The sequence below is a fragment of the Penicillium vulpinum genome, assembly GCF_028829585.1.
Source record: "Penicillium vulpinum strain IBT 29486 chromosome Unknown utg000001l_segment0_segment0, whole genome shotgun sequence".
Taxonomy (NCBI): Eukaryota; Fungi; Ascomycota; class Eurotiomycetes; order Eurotiales; family Aspergillaceae; genus Penicillium; species Penicillium vulpinum.
Window position 1 is genome coordinate 7,213,934 of NW_026643241.1, and position 18,256 is coordinate 7,232,189.

At 47.7% G+C, this 18,256-nt stretch overlaps 10 protein-coding genes across 10 annotated transcripts; 6 read left to right on the forward strand and 4 right to left on the reverse strand.

The window, feature by feature from the left end:
• Positions 1-29: 29 nt before the first annotated feature.
• N7479_002571 (bromodomain-containing protein) lies at positions 30-1,979 on the forward strand (the record flags this gene model as incomplete). The annotated part of the gene is made up of 6 exons (XM_057250268.1): positions 30-107; positions 304-503; positions 555-816; positions 881-1,382; positions 1,461-1,529; positions 1,579-1,979. 6 exons carry the CDS (start codon positions 30-32, stop codon positions 1,977-1,979), a joined length of 1,512 nt encoding a protein of 503 aa, XP_057114700.1.
• A 324-nt stretch (positions 1,980-2,303) lies between these two features.
• Positions 2,304-4,264, reverse strand: N7479_002572 (uncharacterized protein; the record flags this gene model as incomplete). Its single annotated transcript, XM_057250269.1, has 6 exons — positions 2,304-2,887; positions 2,955-3,219; positions 3,946-3,982; positions 4,039-4,067; positions 4,139-4,171; positions 4,238-4,264. 6 exons carry the CDS (start codon positions 4,262-4,264, stop codon positions 2,304-2,306), a joined length of 975 nt encoding a protein of 324 aa, XP_057114701.1.
• Positions 4,265-4,621: 357 nt separating this feature from the next.
• Positions 4,622-5,813, forward strand: N7479_002573 (U2 snRNP complex subunit HSH49; the record flags this gene model as incomplete). The annotated part of the gene is made up of 4 exons (XM_057250270.1): positions 4,622-4,641; positions 4,691-5,066; positions 5,128-5,455; positions 5,506-5,813. 4 exons carry the CDS (start codon positions 4,622-4,624, stop codon positions 5,811-5,813), a joined length of 1,032 nt encoding a protein of 343 aa, XP_057114702.1.
• A 514-nt stretch (positions 5,814-6,327) lies between these two features.
• N7479_002574 (DUF2015 domain-containing protein) lies at positions 6,328-6,779 on the reverse strand (the record flags this gene model as incomplete). Its single annotated transcript, XM_057250271.1, has 2 exons — positions 6,328-6,647; positions 6,725-6,779. The coding sequence occupies 2 exons, from the start codon at positions 6,777-6,779 to the stop codon at positions 6,328-6,330; spliced, it is 375 nt and encodes a 124-aa protein (XP_057114703.1).
• A 513-nt stretch (positions 6,780-7,292) lies between these two features.
• N7479_002575 (uncharacterized protein) lies at positions 7,293-8,087 on the forward strand (the record flags this gene model as incomplete). Its single annotated transcript, XM_057250272.1, has 5 exons — positions 7,293-7,338; positions 7,428-7,522; positions 7,609-7,632; positions 7,705-7,826; positions 7,916-8,087. 5 exons carry the CDS (start codon positions 7,293-7,295, stop codon positions 8,085-8,087), a joined length of 459 nt encoding a protein of 152 aa, XP_057114704.1.
• A 763-nt stretch (positions 8,088-8,850) lies between these two features.
• Positions 8,851-10,227, forward strand: N7479_002576 (malate dehydrogenase; the record flags this gene model as incomplete). Its single annotated transcript, XM_057250273.1, has 8 exons — positions 8,851-8,863; positions 8,911-8,942; positions 9,017-9,127; positions 9,178-9,265; positions 9,325-9,702; positions 9,750-9,834; positions 9,887-10,031; positions 10,087-10,227. 8 exons carry the CDS (start codon positions 8,851-8,853, stop codon positions 10,225-10,227), a joined length of 993 nt encoding a protein of 330 aa, XP_057114705.1.
• A 460-nt stretch (positions 10,228-10,687) lies between these two features.
• N7479_002577 (trafficking protein particle complex subunit) lies at positions 10,688-11,495 on the reverse strand (the record flags this gene model as incomplete). The annotated part of the gene is made up of 4 exons (XM_057250274.1): positions 10,688-10,819; positions 10,877-10,966; positions 11,068-11,185; positions 11,272-11,495. The coding sequence occupies 4 exons, from the start codon at positions 11,493-11,495 to the stop codon at positions 10,688-10,690; spliced, it is 564 nt and encodes a 187-aa protein (XP_057114706.1).
• A 430-nt stretch (positions 11,496-11,925) lies between these two features.
• Positions 11,926-13,886, reverse strand: N7479_002578 (transcriptional regulator family: Zinc finger MIZ-type; the record flags this gene model as incomplete). The annotated part of the gene is made up of 6 exons (XM_057250275.1): positions 11,926-12,394; positions 12,453-12,678; positions 12,732-12,837; positions 12,908-13,224; positions 13,281-13,601; positions 13,742-13,886. 6 exons carry the CDS (start codon positions 13,884-13,886, stop codon positions 11,926-11,928), a joined length of 1,584 nt encoding a protein of 527 aa, XP_057114707.1.
• A 381-nt stretch (positions 13,887-14,267) lies between these two features.
• N7479_002579 (DUF2423 domain-containing protein) lies at positions 14,268-14,741 on the forward strand (the record flags this gene model as incomplete). Its single annotated transcript, XM_057250276.1, has 3 exons — positions 14,268-14,448; positions 14,501-14,530; positions 14,608-14,741. 3 exons carry the CDS (start codon positions 14,268-14,270, stop codon positions 14,739-14,741), a joined length of 345 nt encoding a protein of 114 aa, XP_057114708.1.
• A 540-nt stretch (positions 14,742-15,281) lies between these two features.
• las21 (mannose-ethanolamine phosphotransferase LAS21) lies at positions 15,282-18,241 on the forward strand (the record flags this gene model as incomplete). The annotated part of the gene is given in 7 exon segments (XM_057250277.1): positions 15,282-15,467; positions 15,546-15,634; positions 15,654-15,942; positions 16,009-16,136; positions 16,193-17,422; positions 17,523-17,620; positions 17,685-18,241. The coding sequence occupies 7 exon segments, from the start codon at positions 15,282-15,284 to the stop codon at positions 18,239-18,241; spliced, it is 2,577 nt and encodes an 858-aa protein (XP_057114709.1).
• Positions 18,242-18,256: the final 15 nt, after the last annotated feature.

Here is an 18,256-nt window from a genome sequence, read left to right on the forward strand (position 1 = left end):
ACTCGGGACGTTATCAGCAGTAATCCGAGATGACCTCAAAACGACGAGCGGCCGCCGCAGGTTCCCCAGATATGAAGTTTCGTAGAACGAAACGCCGAAAGGTTTCCGTAAGTATCATTTTTCTGCATTGCCATCTATCGGCTGGTCCTTGACACTTGAATGGAGGCCTGTCGCAACATTGTGACCATGGCAATTGGAGCTACACTGTTCAAATGTCTATATACTATCCTATATCGTTTCTCTGCGCATTTAGATTGGATCGCATGCTTCAATCGCTAATTCAAGCTACGGCGAGTGTGATAGGACGATGATATCATTCCCGAAGAGTCAAATCGTGCGTCGTCGCATCTGGACTCAGAGCCACCAGACGAAGCAGATCAAACCCCGGATTCGCAGGCCGAGTCCGAAGCCGAAGCTGAGTCCGAGGTAGATTTTGAAGGGGATAGCCTTCAGACTGCACAGGACAAGATTATGTCCGAGTTGACCCGGCTCAAAGATTCCGAGTAGGTATCACTGATCCCAATCATTTGCTCAAGGCTGATCCCCTGAATTAGTGGCGAAGATGTTTCCTACCCGTTCATTGGAAAACCAGACCGGAATCTGTATCGCGATTATTATGAGATCATTCAACATCCCGTGTCCTTGCGGAGCATCCAAAAGAGAGTCCGTGGTACAGACAGCAGGAAGAATTCATCCAGAAAGACCGCATATCCTACATGGGAGTCCTTCGAAGAGGAGGTCAGCTATGTATGGCGAAATGCTAGAGAGTACAACGAAGATGACAGCGATATTGCTATTCTCGCGGGAGTTTTGGAGGTAAGTCTATACCGCGACGCTCTTGCTATTCGCCCTCTTTGGCATGCTGAAATTAGAGGTCTAGGAGCACTTCCACCGACGGGTTGCGGAAGCCAAAAAGCTTGTTCCGAATCCCCCTCAGGTAGATGGAACCCCTGAGATTTCTCGCATCAAACTGAAAGTGGGCACACCTGTGCCCCAAACGGCGCAGAGGTTAACATTGAAAATGCCTGGGCAGAGTTCCGATACTATATCCAAGGACGATGGACAACCCTCAGATGAGACATCCAAGATCGAATCCCAAGGCCATAAGCAAGATATTGCCGGAGCTGGATTAGCAGGTCAAGAAATCAGTAGATCTTCTCGAGGATGGTCTCTTGGAGGGCAACTTGACAGTTCCAGGACGAGCAAAACAACCACACCATCTGTCTCAGAGCAACAACAGAATGGCTCCACGAGTGCGCAAGGTTTACCGAGCTCGGCGACAAATGCAACTGCCCTGGCAATGTCCACCTCGCAAAATGCACCCAATGCATCTTCTTTTGATGCCTCTTCAGATGTCACTCGGTATTCATCTTCAGGTTCTGGTACGTTACGCCTAGTACAAATATTGTCGCCTCGCGAAGATATTGCTCGGCTCCCAGCCTTTGCTGACCCCTTGTTAGCCCATGCTCCCTACCAGCCGCATTTTAGCTCATCGCCCATGGATTCGATTTTGAGGCGATCAGGCCAAGGTTTGACTCCCACTGATATTGATGGGACTTCTAGCTAACTACGAACTAGAACCAAGGATGGCTCTGATCCGTAATGTTCGAATTCTTACACATGCCTCTTTGTCGTTGCAACACGACTTTTGCTTAGATATCCCGCCTTCGTCGATTCTTTCACAACAGAATATCACAGTCCATCTTCCTCCATCGCATAATGTACTGACGGTCAGGCCTCGTTTAGCGCCCAGTACTACCCAGCGACAGGTAAAAATGGTCGCACTTATGGGTATACAACGTCTACATTCATCGGGCGATGCAAATACACACTCATATGATATTCATCTGCACCCTGGTATGACGAAGGTTGACTTGGAAGCTATTGCTGGGCCGGCCAGAGGAGTCCCGAAATCTGGCCCCCCTGGGTCAGATGTTGATTATGAACGTGTCACTCTATTCTTTAATCTGCTACGTTAACAGTTATGTTAAATAATGGTGTTTGTTCGATACTTCGTGATATGTATAGTCAAATCTCAAACTATTAAGCTTCGAAGACTCGGGATGGATGCCATCTGGGCATGTTTCTATGTATCGATCCATGGATACTTTATTGATCACAATGTATAATATTTTATTAAAAAGTATGCAAGCTTCTTCTTTATATCGAATAGGCTCGTTTCTTTTGGATTAATAACAAGGAGATCTTTAGGACTAAACATTAAATAAAGATACTACCGAGTTTATAGAGCCTAAAGTAGGTGATCTTTAGTAAGATCCAATTGATATAAGTGCGAACAGGAATTAGTAGGAAATATTTGGATTTTGTGCCAGCCGGGATAGGTAGACCTTGGTATTCTCATATACCAGGAAGGTCACCCACGTGCTTGGAAGTACCCGGAAAAGATTTGGACCAAGACCCTTGTAGAAACCTCTGATCCCTTCTTGGGCCCATACCTGGGAAACGACATCAATGGCCCCACGGTAGATCAGATGAGCCTGATATGTTTGCAACCGGGACCTAATTACTTGGTAAGGATATGTCACACTGCCAGCAAAGACTTTTGATAGACCGGATATGGCAAAAAAATCAACATTACCCAGCGCCCGTTCGGCGCCCAAATGACCGCTCTCAATTGAGCCCTTATTCATCGACCGGAGTCTGAAAAGCTTCAACTTCTCGTATGCCATAAACTGAAGGGCACCATGGCTGACGCCAAATAGGGCTGGTACGAGACCTCGGTAGAAGCCGGGTATTCCTTCCACTTGGTATATTTGTTTTGCCCCAGACGCAAACGAAGAATACGCCCCTGGGGCATGCGAACCCGTTGACAACATGCGGGTTTTGATCACCCAAATTGGATTGGTGAGGATCGACGTAATAACGCCTATGGAAATCCACAGGTTAATCGAGAACGGATGAACAATGCTGAATTGAACATGATATGTGCATACCTGCACTGCCGGATGCGAGAAGATAATCAGACGACGTGAGAATCTGCTCCCTCTTCTCGCGATGGCTTTGAATAATATCTTTCAGGCTGCTGTAGCATAAGAAGTACAAACCCCAACTTGTGGAATTTCCAATGAGATTGGGGGTAAGTCCCCGGTAAAAAGCGGCATAGCCACCCTCATTATAGAAGATCTTGCGAATGATTCGCACTGAGCCACCAAACCGGGAAGATGATCGATCGACTACATACACCAAAAACGGAGTTAGCTACTGGAGTTTAGTATTCCCCAAAGGGAGGCCAAGGTAATATTGAAGCTTGCCTTGTAGCCTTGTTTTGATCATGTCAAGAGGATGTAGCGACAAAGTTGACACAATCCCTGCTGTGAATCCCGCTACGGTCTCCACAAAGGATGACGAGAAGCCATCTTGACCAGTCATGAACCTGCCTTAGAAGAAGGTAGGAAATTTGAACACACAGAGACAAAGATAGAGAGAGAAAAGTGTACAGAGAAATATATTAGAAGAGGAAGATAAGAGAAGATGACCTCGGGAGATAGAAGATCTGAGAGAACGTCAGAACATGTGACCGCCGAGTAACCGCGTACATACTATAGTAGTCACATACCCCAAAGCACATTAATCTCCTGGTTTCTTTTCATTTATTTCTACAAAGTTCAGTGTTTACTCCGAATTACCATAAGGTGACAGCATTTCCGTACCAAAGCGGACAAATATTCGGCCAAAGACTTAAAAATACAAAATCATCCAGCTTTCACAAGCTGCAAAAGGTGACATCCAGATATTCAAACCCACCACCCCTCACAGAGGGAATAATTGAAGGGTCGTTCAAGAATATACTGGGCTATTTCCATCCCATACTATCCATTATCCCGTATCATTTCTCCAGTCAACGCGTAGTTTAGGCAAGAGGCGAGAACAATCTAGGTATCAAGTTAGTCACGACAGCTGGAACCCGAAGAGTTGAAGCGGTACCTGAACAGAGTCGGCTTGGGCTCGCTGTAGGTGTAGCCTATTTTCATATTGTTAGTATATTGCATCGAGAACGTCCAAAGGATCTATACATACCCAGATAGACAATCAGAGGCAAGTATCCGCTAGATGGTTATCGCCGGTCAGCTCGGAGGATGACAGGAAGGTGCTATAGGACTCACTAGTGAATCGCAACGCGGGAAATATCAATGACCTTGGAGACGCGCTCCTAAATAGATTAAAAAGATAAAGTTAGAAAGCTGGTCTCTTCGGAGGATCGGGGGTTGCGACTAACCTTGGTCTCCTCGGAGAATTGAACCATTGTGAATTTAAGTGAAGTTGGGGGGTTTCAAGGAGATCAAGAATTAATTGAAATTGGTTCAAAGTTGATCCAAGTGAACGGTGGGAGAGGTGGTTGATAGATGAAGTGGAAACGGGGAGGATTTGCGGAATCAAAAGTTTTCGGGAAAGGTCACTGATCATCCCTCAGCTTCGGCTTTCCTTCACATCAACACTTTCACACCTCGTTACCTCTCTCTACTACCCTAATAGTCTACTCTGTTGGTAAGACTAACAGGACTTGCCTAGCACATTGATTTTCACTGGATCTTTGAGTCATTTACTTTTACTGGGAGCTTTTTCCCTCACTCCCTCTCTTTCTCTCTCCAATTAATTCACCATGGCCAACGCAAGGCATTGGTAAGATCCCCTCTCTTCGCCACAAGGCCCTGGAGCTAACTAAACCTAGGGAACAAGATAAAGAGGCAACTGTGTACATCGGAAACCTTGATGAACGGGTCACAGACAGCCTGGTATGGGAACTGATGCTGCAGGTCGGGCGCATCGTCAACGTTCATCTGCCAAAAGATCGAGTCACGCAGTTACACCAAGGATATGGATTTGTTGAATTCCTCAGCGAGGAAGATGCCGAATATGCGTCAAAGATCATGAATGGGATCCGTCTCCATGGCAAACCTATTCGTGTTAACAAGGCGTCGGCCGATAAGCAAAAGACTGTGGAAATTGGCGCAGAGCTGTTCGTGGGTAATCTTGATCCTATGGTTGCCGAGCAGGTTCTCTTCGATACCTTCAGTCGATTTGGTAACCTTGTCAATCCGCCTAAGGTGAGATCTCCCCCTAATACAAACAAGATGGACACTGTTAACAGTCTTCTTATCATTACAGATTGCTCGTGATGACAACAATCTCTCCAAGGGATATGGATTTGTTTCGTTTGCAGATTTCGAATCCTCGGACGCAGCTATCGCCAACATGAATGGCCAGTACCTGATGAATAAACAGGTTTCCGTACAGTATGCATACAAGAAAGATGGGAAAGGCGAGAGACATGGTGATGAAGCAGAGCGAATGCTCGCAGCTCAGGCTCGCAAGCATAATGTACAGCCAGTGGCTCAGCAACCTCAGCAGTTCCCTGGCGCCCCGGGCGTACCAGCAACGCCTGGCGGTGACTCTCGACCTATGAGCGCAGCCCCGCCACAAACGCCCGATCTAGGTATGAATCGGGGTATGCCACCAACTATGCCACCCGCTATGCCTTACCAGAACGCACCCCCTCCAATGCCCTATCAAGCCGCCCCCCTCCAAACCGACATGTTCCACCTCCCGTCCCTTCACTCAATACCCCACCTCCCGGGCTCCCCGCCCGACCTCCGCCTTCCCAAGCTGGCTACGGCGGCCCACAGGCCTTTTTACCACCTGGATTTAATGGTGCAGGTCAACCGCCCTTCGTCCCACAGGCTGCACCCCCTCTGGGTTTGCGCCGCCTGGATTTGGACCTTCAGCTGGGGCCCCTTCATTGCCACCGGGCTTCCAACAGCCGGGATACGGAGGCGGTCGGTGATTTGAAGTAACATTCGGTCTTGAGAGCCCCTCCCCCCAAAAGCTATGCCCTTGACACTATGGAAGGTGGGAATTTTTTTTGATATGATTTGATGACCCAAGGACCAGAGCGCTGGTCCATGTGTTTGATGTTCTCCTCTTGCGTGGTTACCTCGAACATGTTTATGTGGCGGGGAAGAGGGGTTGATCAAACCGTGCCTCCGCGCTGGCTGGCTGTTGGCGGCGCTGGTTGGTAATATGTAATATTAAGTGTCTAGTACTTGACACGGACAAAACAGACAGACTTGTTGTATCTTGATAACACATCAACTTAATATGTTTCAATTGCCAAGCACCATTTACAGACACAATAAAGCCACTTGCAGAGCGATACATCGTATGTAGTATCCCAAGCGGTTCGACAGCACAAACGAGATATTACTGGACAAAAGCCATGGCCTTTATTTGTATGGATTCCGCTAGCGAGATGTCCGCTGACAATGACCAAGAAAACACGCCGGAACTTATGATACTGTAGTAGACGAATCACGAAAATGAGACGAATTTGGGATCCCTTGGCCGGCCGTCAGGTCCGATGTTATTCTTTGCGAATCGTTGCTCCGTGTAGAGCCTGCGTGCTTCATCAAAGTCGACCTTTCGGCTCTTCATGATCTTTAACACTTCGGCCTTTGCTCGTTGATCCAAGCCAGCCCTAGAATCCCCATCTGCAACATTGGCAGTAATGTCGAACTGTGATGAGCTCAGGCCAGCCTCGAGATCGGCGGTGAAACTTGAGGGAAGGCGGTGATAGATATAATCAGGCACTTGGACCAACGGCATCCATCGTGACCGGGTGAGGTATAACGCTACAATATAATTAGAACCAAATTCATTATAAATCATTGCTTTGCTGCCGTTGCGGTTGTAAAGACACGTGACTTACCTGTTCCGCTGATGATAACTGAAAAGAGTAGGAAATAAAAGAGAATGTAGGTCATGATGATGAGTGATGCCGGTGAAGATTCCGGCGTGTAGTAGTAACGTAGTATAGAGCTTTGCGGGATTGCGGGAAAGAGAGGTTGGCGCTCTGGAGAGTATTTCTTTAAAGAAGAATTAAGAGATGATGTGTCCCATCAAGGAAGCCGTCGGGGAAGAAGGCATGGGAAATTTGACGTGGTTGTCACTATGAAGGAGAGTTCTGGAGGGGACAACGTCAGTATCGCGTTCATATTGTTGGCAGCCTAGCCGCCCTGGATGTCGCCGGAAGTTGTCAGTTTCTGCCTTACTAAACGGGCTACAAGGTATTCAGGCATAAAATTATTAGGTCATCAAGACGTCTCAGTATTCAGGCATCAAGGCATCAAGTCTATTCCTAAAGTAGCCGCCTTAGCGAGACCCCGTCCAATCTGAGGTCTTGGCATTACAGACACACACAATTTGATCGACGTGAAGACGGTTTTGATAGCGATTTCGATCTTTCATACTCCAACTCAACCTCCCCTCACATCACAATGGCCGTCTCAAACATCTCCAACGACCTGGTCTGGCAGATCACCCGTACGTCCGACCCTGCGCATTTTTTCCTTTCGAGATTTTATGTCGAAGCGTTTGGAAATCGAACTCAAGCTCATCAATCTTTGGAATAGGCAACCAGAACTCCTTCCTGGTTAACCGCAACTCCGGCGGTGGTGCCCGTTTCTCCCGCGACCCCCTGAACCTGGTCAACAAGCACTCCTTCAAGGTACGGGGCACCTCGAGGATTAGACGGAATGGACGAAGCTCTCCGGGAATACATGGCTAACCACGGTATCTTTTGGCGCATTATAGTATGCCGGTTTCGCCAACACCAAGGTAATTATACCCCGCACTTGCTGATGTTTTTCTCTTTCTAAAGAGTTGTGGCGCTAACTATTTTATCTCTAGGCCATCGGTGTCCAGGCTACTGAGAACGGTGTTGCCGTGACCACCAAGAAGCCCAGCAACCCCCAGCAGCCCGGCCAGAACTTGGTTACCGTCACCTACGGCCCCAAGACCTCCACCCGCAAGTAAGCGGCACCCAATTTCTCGAATTGATATTTAAAGACATACGGCGTATGTTGCTTTCATAACCCAATGCTGATGGCTATCTCTCCAGGATCTACAAGGGTGTTGCCGACCGTACCGCCAAGAACGGCTACCGTGCTGATCTCCGTGAGGAGGCCATTGCCCGTGTCAGCGCTGTCCGCCGCTCGCAGCTCCCCAAGAAGGATACCCCTGCCAAGAAGGTCCGTGGAGCCAAGGCCCACAAGGCCGAGGAGTCTGAGTAAATTTGTCTCGATATAAAGATGAATTGTGGACCATGAAGGATCGGGGATTTTGGGGGAGAGGGGAGGGGAGACTTGATAGGCGTATGTAAAACGCCATGCTGGACTTGGAAATCATAATCTAGCAATCTTGCTCCAAGGGCAGAAAAAAGACCAGTGTCCTGTCCGAAGCCTTCTAAAATAAGAGAAAACAAATTCCCAAAAAAAAGACTACAATTCCTACTACCGGCGGTATAGTAGTAATATTCATTACCGACTGGTCGGCCCGAGCCACAATATCCGGTTGTATATCAGAATATAGTCCGCCTTTTCCCGATATGACGTTCCGAGCAGCCCGAGGAAGGGTAGAAAAGTGTGGAACTGCCTAGGCATCTTGTCAAAGGACGAGAATTGCCGGAGAGATGGGTCCGAGAAGAGTCCGGAGAAAGGGTAAAAGCTTGTTCCTGGTCTGGTACCTGTAGTGAAGGATTTATAGAGAGTAGATGAAAGAACAATAACAGGGGAATTATATTCAGAAGATACTAATAATAGTCGAACATAGTAAAGTCAAATAAAGTAATATAAAGGTGCATAAAGGCATAAAAGGGAAATATCGTCAGTTCACATGTGGACATCGGATGTTGTACATAAACACTCTCTCGTAATTCTGGGGTTGCCCCTCTCACCGGGGGAGCTCTGCCCCTCTTATAAATCGGCCGGTCCCCTCAGCTTCCCTTCTCCCCATTTCTCAACCCCATCTTATTTCTCTCTATACATCTAATTCATCATGGTCAAGGCTGGTATGTTATTCGGCTCTTTGGTCTATCATGTGCTGATCCGTTATTAGTTGTTCTCGGAGCTGCTGGTGGCATTGGCCAGGTATGTTAACCCCTCCCCCACCGGAGAAAACTTTCCAAGTTCTCTTATGAATTATCATCTAATCAATCATCTAGCCTCTCTCCCTCTTGCTGAAGGCTTGCCCTCTCGTCGATGACCTTGCCCTCTATGATGTTGTCAACACCCCCGGTGTCGCTGCAGATCTCTCTCACATCTCCTCGGTTGCCGTATGTATACCCTCGAAGTATAGTGAGTAAGCCTGCTGACAATGGACTAGAAAATCACTGGTTACCTCCCCAAGGATGATGGATTGAAGCTTGCTCTGACCGGTGCTGACATTGTTGTCATCCCCGCCGGCATTCCCCGTTAGTATATCCACGATCTGGCATGTGATATTTAGCTAACGGCTCATGGTAACATCTAGGCAAGCCCGGTATGACCCGTGATGACCTTTTCAAGGTCAATGCCGGAATTGTCAAGGGTCTCGTCGAGAACATCGCCGAGTTTGCCCCCAAGGCTTTCATCCTTGTTATCTCCAACCCTGTCAACTCCACCGTCCCCATTGCCGCCGAGGTCCTCAAGGCTGCCGGTGTCTTCGACCCCAAGCGTCTGTTCGGTGTTACCACCCTGGACGTCGTTCGTGCCGAGACCTTCACCCAGGAGTTCTCCGGCGTGAAGAACGCCTCTGATGCCACCGTTCCCGTTATTGGTGGCCACTCTGGCGAGACCATTGTTCCTCTCTTCAGCAAGGTTTCCCCCAACTTCCAGATCCCCGCTGACCGTTACGATGCTCTCGTCAACCGTATGTGAACAGTCCTTTCCGTGGAGGCATTTGCTGATATTCCACAGGTGTCCAGTTCGGAGGTGACGAGGTCGTCAAGGCCAAGGACGGTGCTGGTTCCGCTACTCTGTCTATGGCCTTTGCCGGTTTCAGGTATGTTTCAACCCGCTAATCTGGAGCTACCACGGTGACTGACAAATACTAGATTCGCTGAGGCTGTCATCAAGGCTGCCAAGGGCGAGAAGGGCATTGTTGAGCCTACTTTCGTCTACCTGCCCGGTGTTGCCGGTGGTGATGAGATTGCCAAGGCCACTGGTCTTGAATTCTTCTCCACTCCCGTGGAACTCGGCGTAAGTCTTCAATTTTCCAGAGTGTTAAGACAACTAACTGACATGCTCGATCCAGCCCAACGGTGCCGAGAAGGCCATCAACATCCTTGACGGTATTACCGAGCAGGAGAAGAAGCTCCTTGAGGCTTGCGTCAAGGGACTTCAGGGCAACATCGAGAAGGGCGTTGAGTTTGCTAAGAACTCTGCACCAAAGTAAGGCTTCCTCCCCCCTGTCCGTTATCCACCATATATATCAGGTCTCTTTTTGTCGGTACATTTCTCGCTGTTTTCTCCACGCCTGCGATGACACCGGAAAATAGCAGAGCGTTGCTAACCAATCTTCTCTCGGAAAGATAGGCTTTAGATGCGAGACCACGAGTTTATGAACAATGAGCAGACATGAGTACTGTACGGTCCATCAGATGGGTAGGTTTAGCACACCAATATATGTAGCAACCAACCTGCAAATGGAAAGAAGTACAGATTTAACTGTCCACATTAGTGCGTTTTCGGTATCCTGTCTCATATAGCTGTAGTCAAGAGACCTGGAATGATTAATGATCCTTGTAGTAATCTGAAGGCACCACAAGGGGTTTGCAAGGAACTGTCATAAGTCATACAGTAGGCGTAAATTGGTTAAAGGGCTAGCCCAGGCCCAGGCGCAATCATTTTCATGTTCAAGGTCGAGGCTGGAGAGTTTTGATCTGGAAAGTTGCACCTGGTAGATCTGAGGTCTCGGCCTGCACGGTCGTGTTGATACCCAAATTGGCTAACGCCCCCCGGATGATACCACAAGGAAACCAGAGGTACTAGGTTCAATATATAAGCCAAGATATCCTCATTGATTGCAAAGGGGATATGCTTACTGCCTGTGCCATGGATACAGCTTCACTCCGTACTGCCATGCTCATCCTCCCAAATGGTCGGAACGCGCTATCGGTCAAAACATAGACTCCCTATTTATTGTCGGCATTAGTTTCATGAGAATCCCCGTGCAAGTGCAGACTGCAGTTATGTCGTATCTCCCCGACAACAGTTCTCTCTGAATTGCACATACCCGATGGTTTGTTTTCAAATTATCCACCTGTTTCTTGAATAGGACTGTCCACAGATCCTTGCAGAGAAACTTGATCACATCGAGATTGTCGGTAAAGCGAGGACGGTCTCGAGCAAAGCTATAGAGATCGACACATATTAGCGTAATGCAAGAGAAAAGCAAAGGGGGCCGGTGCAAAAGGAGATGGAGATGTTTATGGCTTACCGCTCCGCAAGGCCTTGTCCAACACGATAACCCAGAGACTCTAGACGAAAGAATGTCGTCTCTCTAACTTCTTCGTCTTCGGCGTCCTTTCCCTCGGTCGCGAGTTCCCTTGCCATGCGCTCGGCCATTGGTACCAATTCTATGAGTAGGAAGTCGAAGCACGAGGAGCTGAAGACGCGGGCATTTGGATCGGTATTTAACGGGGAAGTTGAATCGAATGACATTATGAAAGAGCCAATGAAAGGTAATCGAATCCAGTGAATGAACAAGTAATCCGGGTTGATGTACGGAATGAGGGCGTGTTGATGGTAACTGGAAAATGGGGAGTTGGAGTTAGGGAGTTTGGGGAACTGGGAGGGTCTGAGCTAATTCCAGGCCCGGAATCCACCTGATAACTTCGCCTTTTGATCTGTACAGAAAAATATAAATCATATGTGCTATTTAAATACAGGATGATGGAGTAACGGTCAATATACTTTCGGATTAATTGACTGAAAACTAGAAAGATACAATTCCCCGTAGATACATGGTCACTTGTGATATCTTGAAGACTCCCCCCGCCAGAAACTCCATGGAAATATGCACCAGAAAGAGAAACGATCACAGCATTGGTCGTCGGCTTGATGAAAGCTTGAATAGAATGAAATTCTATATTTACGGTGGGTATGATCCGCCGTTCAAAGGGCTGCTGGCAGGCGGGATATGGTAGTCTTGATGAGAAAAAGCTCGGGATGGCAGACTTGTAGCTGGCCTTTTAGGAGGTGGAGCTGGAGACTCATCCTCATCGCCGCTTTCAGTAAGGTCGATGACCTGGGCAATAGGTCGCTTTTTGCTGGACATGCGCATCGCAGAGGACGGGGTTGATGCCTCTCGTGACTGCGACTGTGACTGCGCAGGTGTTCGCTCCAGGGCGGTGTTCATGGGTCCCGGTTCCTGTTTTACAACGGGTACCCCCGGTTCGCTGATCTCGATCAAGTCGTCGTCATCATCATCATCTGATGTGGGAGTCATCCCTCCCAATTTTGCCGCGTCGGAATCAGTGGGCCTTGACCATACACCGTCGGGCTCAACGGTGACTTGATCGATGTCCGGTGACGTTGACTGGAGGATGTCATCAACGTACCTATGCGATCAGTCAGGAAAAGAAACAGGTATGTCAAAGAGAGGAATGTGGGACTTACTGGTCAACTTGCAGAGACTCAAAGCTGGTCGATTTGGAACACACGGGGCAAGTCCAAGTTGGAGCTTGTTTTTGCAATTCGAGGAATGAAGATGCATCGAAGCATTGATTGTGTGTGCAAATGATAGAGCGACAAGGCACCTGGATGCGCAGGGTTGACAGAGGGCATTTAAGTGACATTACACTTGATGTTGCAACAATGTCTGAGTCATTTGCGCGATTTTGCACTAGAGATATATATTAGCATAGTACAAGCTAAGAGGATAGGATGATTTCTTACTTTCGCGTAAGACTTGCTCCTTCGAGATGAGTTTCCGTGTCTTTAGCTGTGAAACAAGATCCTCAGTCGGATGCTGCTTCACGAGATTGGCTAGCGCAAAGAATTTCTGCAGAATGAGTTAGTCAATCAATTTAACAGATGCTCTACCAAGCAGAAAGTGAACGAATTCATCGTACCTTTTGTGTCAATGCGTAAGTCATGACAATATTATTCGGGTAATTGGGCTTTTTGCGTATCCAGTTGGTTACATCGGCAGGTTGTGTAGTTCCTGGCCTGTTCTTTAAGCCTCTGAGATTGGCTTTGACTTCATCGAGATTTACTTTGAGCTCCACCTGATGTGGAAATGCGATGTCTGACTTGGTGTATTGTGTGAGGCCTGAATCAGCAGCGCAATAAACCATCACACGAAGGTTTGAGTCAGTTTGTAAGCTAATAGCATTTTGCTGAGATAGCATGACCTTCATTTCAACACTATCCCGTGTTTGTTCGCGAACTGGATTAAATTAGACATGAATATTCAACAAGTTTCAAAAACACATCTTAACATACTTTTACATTCCACGACTGCAGTCAAAGGCTCCAGAATTGTGTAAAACGGACTTTCTTTGAAAATCAAAGGACCTGGGGATATATGAGCCGCCGCAGGAGGTTTCATGAGAGGAGCACTCGGACCAGAGTATGAGTGAGGTGACATGGAAACCCCAAGCGGGGGAGGACGAGTCTGTGCAGGAGATTGAGAGGCAGGCGACGGCTGGTATTGTGGTCGAGAGGGTGATTGATATGGCACAGTGTTTGGGAAAGTAGTGGCACGGATGCGCCTGGCAAGAGCATCGAAACTGACAGGGTCGGATTCTGCGAGGGATTGGATTCCTGTTCCGGTGGTCAGTCAATGTACAGATTTCTGCAGGAATGGGCTTTGAAATAGAAACAGAGAGTTGAAGAAAGTATTGTTAAACAGGTAGAGGATGGAAGGAACAGGTAATAACAAGAGTCGGGAAGAAGTGACGAACGTTGAATAATGCGGAACTGTAAGGTTGCCTTCAACCCGGATACCGGAAGGCCCTCATACCTCAGCAAATCTTTCAGCTGTGGATTTGTGAGGGGTTTGATGAAGGCCGTCAGCGTTGCAACCTCTGACGCCAGGCTGGTCGACATGACTGCTGCACAGATAAGAGAAATGCGAAAGCAATCAAGATGGACTTGGTTCAGGGTTCCTCGAAAGACAAGGGTCCAATTCAGCCAGGCCAAGTGTAAGGGCTCTGCATCGATACATCTCTCGACTGGAGTAAACTGTGAGGGAAAGGCCACAAACCCCAGTCATAAAGGGTGTCGAGTCGACTCTCGGAGGTGAACCTTGGAAGTGCGGGCTCTGGATGACATAAGACGAGCCTATCGGAAAAAAAAAAGTTGATTGTGTTATCAGTTTGACCATTTTATTTCCCACCGACCATCAGTTTCAACATTCTTCCCAATATACTCAAGTCTTGATACCCCCATTTGCCTTATTTGTTATCATTTCTATCATATCCTCATACAATGGCGAAAAGTGTCCGAGCCAGCGTTTCCAAGCGCAACAGAGCCAATCTGCGCAAGAACCTCTTTGGCCCACTCAACGATGCCAGAACCGAGAGACTCGCTGCCAAACTACAGGAGATTGCATCACAGCCGCGGCCTGAAGCCCCTGCGCAATCAAAGAAAGACCTAGAGGACGAGGCTGGTATGTATACTACCATCATTTTTCAAGGATAACGACTCACCTCATATTACAGCAGCCAAGGCCAAGGCCGGTGACAGTGAAGGTTAGTTTATGGCAAATCAACTTTTGAATTGCACCTTTTTGGGTTGGAACTACAGAATGCTTACCCACCCAACACAGAGATGGATATCGACACACTTAAGTCCAAGAAGAAGCCGGCACGTGTACACAAGCGCAACCAAAAGCCTCGCAACTCGATTGTCTTCAAAAAGCGCCTTTCTACTACAGCCAACAAGGGTACCAAGAGGAAGTGAGATGTGTTTCGAGTGAGGGGCAATGATGGATTATTGACGAGATGTTGTGGCGGAGAAGAAAAAGGCGTTTGGGAGTCCACGATTACACCTGCGATTCACGTACATATGTTTCATAGTCTATGTCTGATATACCATACCTTTTCATTAAAGGCTTGAGATATTACTTGGATTTCGCTCGGTGGGAAAATAGTAACCATAGTGTGGCGGGGAGCCAATATAGGTTGCTCTTAAACTTCAAAATCACCGATAAGCAACCCTAGTGAAGTTTAATTAGCTAATTTATGCGTTCATCCAGCACTGTTGACTTCTAGCGCATGAATACAGGTGTCAAACCATGAAGTAAATGTAGGTATACAACATTTGAATATTCCAAGGTTACAATATACAAGGTACTTGATAAGGCGGTGTGTTGCTGCGCGTCGATCATAAACACGATTCTGCCTCCTTTTGGATCCCCCGGACAGTTGGACATGTCCATTTGATTTGAGATTCTTTACATAGAAGTTGTGCTGCTAGAGCTAACGCCAATCAATTTGCAAAATGGCGGGCTTCCGCAGCTGGACGACGGTCATTGCTAATTTGCTGATACCTGTGGGCATACTTACCTTCTCCTCAGGGTTCTTCCCTTATAAACCGTTGCTCCCTGGATTAGCGTCATTTGATGAAACAGGCGAGAATGACACAGCGCCTGCGCCTGCGGTTTTTGATAAAGTTATCTTTATGGTGGTCGATGCATTACGGAGGCATGACTCGAATGATCCAACCCCCGAGCTATACCGGTAACTAACAAGGTGTCATGTATAGCGACTTTGTATATTCGAACGACTCGGGTTTCTTGTTTACACAGAGGTGAGTGTCACTTTCGAAATCAAACATTTCTATGTTCGAAATAAGTGACTAATTTGATAATAGCTTGATTCGGTCCGGTGCCGCATTGCCATTCACGGCCTATGCGAGCTCTCCGACTGTTACAATGCCTCGGCTAAAAGCCATCACGACTGGTTCAGTCCCATCTTTTCTAGATGTTATTCTCAACATTGCCGAATCAGATACTTCATCAACACTTGCATACCAGGACACCTGGTTGGCGCAAATAAAGGCCACTGGCGGACGGCTTGTGATGTATGGGGACGATACCTGGCTCAAGCTCTTCCCGGGGATGTTTGACCGAGCTGATGGAACTACAAGCTTCTTCGTTTCGGTTAGTTGTACTTTAGTCATTTCTGTATCCACAGTATTAGTATTGAAACTGAGCTTTTTCTCGCAGGACTTCACCGAAGTAGATCATAATGTGACTCGACACGTTCCCAACGAGCTTGCCCAGGATGACTGGTCTGCTTTGATTATGCATTACTTGGGTCTGGATCACATAGGACATAAGGCTGGTCCGAAAAGGTAAATGCAGTTCCCTGCCTCATTCTTAGCTGCTCTCTAATCTCTAACCCTCTCAGTCCCTTCATGATACCAAAACAGCATGAGATGGACTCTGTGGTGACTGAAATCTATACCGCAATGCAGCAGCAAGACCATCTCCAATCCACACTTTTTGTGCTGTGTGGAGACCATGGCATGAATGAGGCAGGAAACCATGGCGGGTCCTCTGCTGGTGAAACATCTCCCGCGCTGCTCTTCATGTCACCTAAGTTCGAAGCCTTGGGTGGTAAAAGAGAAAGCCCCGTGGAACCGTCAGGCGATATGCAGTACTATCAGACTGTTGAGCAAGCGGATATTGCTCCAACATTGGCGGGGCTTCTTGGTATCCCAATTCCTTTAAACAGTCTTGGTGTATTCATCCCAGAATTCTTAGAAATGTGGGATCAAGGTAAGCACACTGCCCCTAACCACAGCAAAGCAAAGCAAAATACACCCGGAACTAACCCGGAAACAGGTTCTGATAAGCTTCGAATCTTATATCAAAATGCTGAGCAGCTGCTGAACACATTGACAACTACATTCCCTGGGTCTACTTTTGGCCCTGATAGTATTACATCATGTACTTCGGGAGCCCTATCTGGTATTGGAGGAGCTGAATGTGCTTGGGCTCGAGTCCAGCAACTCCTCTCTGATAGGGATGAAGGAGATAATTCGTACTCTACAGCTGGTCCCGCTTTGTTGCAATTCTTAAGAATTGCACAGGAGGTCATGAGCCGTACTGCTAGTAACTACGATGTTTCCAGACTCATTCTGGGCCTCTTGATCACGGGGGTTGCAGGCTTGCTTGTACTTCCGGCCACATACAAGGAATGCACACGTCACGGATCTTCCGGGCTGTTTATGATGCTCATGGTCATCACCTGTGGGATGATGATGTTTGCGAGTAGTTATGTGGAAGAAGAGCAACAATTCTGGTATTGGATCTGCTCGGGATGGATTGTCTATCTGCATATCAAATCACAATCATCTGCAAACGCGGTCTCACGCAAACGCTTTGGATCATTGGCATCTTGGTCTAACAAATGCATGATTCTTGTGCTCGCAATCACCCAGCGGCTCTTGCGGCGATGGAACCAAACGGGACAGAAGTTCGCAGCCGAGCCTGATATTGCTCGCACCTTCTTTACAAGCCATCCAGAAATCTTCTGGTGTCTTTTTATCCTCACGTATGTGGATGCCGGTCGTCATCTTCTTAAGAGAATACCAATCTCTGGGATGCTTAAGCTCGGTGCCTTGGCCCCTGCCGTGTTGGCCTGTACATTCAAATTGCACTTTGTGACCTCGGAATCCCCCCGAACTCCTCGATGGAACGTTCATCTCGCAAATCATGAAGGAATGGCCCTACAGTCTATCATTGGTTTTACATGCCAGGCTTGTGTTCTATGGACTTGCTGTTGTTGTCCTCTTAGCGCTCTTTGTCGGAAAACAATCAAGAGTTGCTCAAGGTAAGCCCACACCTACTCCAGACCGCCTCTTGAGCTTGGAGTCATTACTGACCAACATATTTAGCACCACATGATACAATCCATGAGGCTCTGCACATCTTCTTAATGACGCAGTCCCGTGCCACTAATGTCCCCCTATTCCTGATTTTCCGAATCCAGGCCGGCATTCTCTCTTCCATGAACCTCACAGGGATCGAAGTGACAATCACAACCTTGATATTCCAATATATGACGTTCTTCGCGTTTGGCGGCTCCAACGCAATCTCTTCTGTGGACCTTGCTAGTGGGTACAACGGTATTGGCAGCTACAGTGTGGTGCTAGTGGGTATTCTCACCTTCGCGAGCAACTGGGCAGGACCTATCTGGTGGGCTTCACAGAGCCATCGTCTTCGACCGAAGAATCCTGCAGAACAAAACCCCTCGGCACTGTTGACCTTTCATGTCGCCATGTCCTTGGTTTCTGTCATGGCCGCCTGTACAGCACTCCGGACGCATCTTTTCATCTGGACCGTTTTCTCCCCCAAATATCTTTACAGTATGGCGTGGGCCACTGCTAATCATGTTGCTGTCAATTTACTGGGCGAGGTTATTTTCTCTCGATCTCGATCTCATTATTCATAAAAAAATTTCAGCATA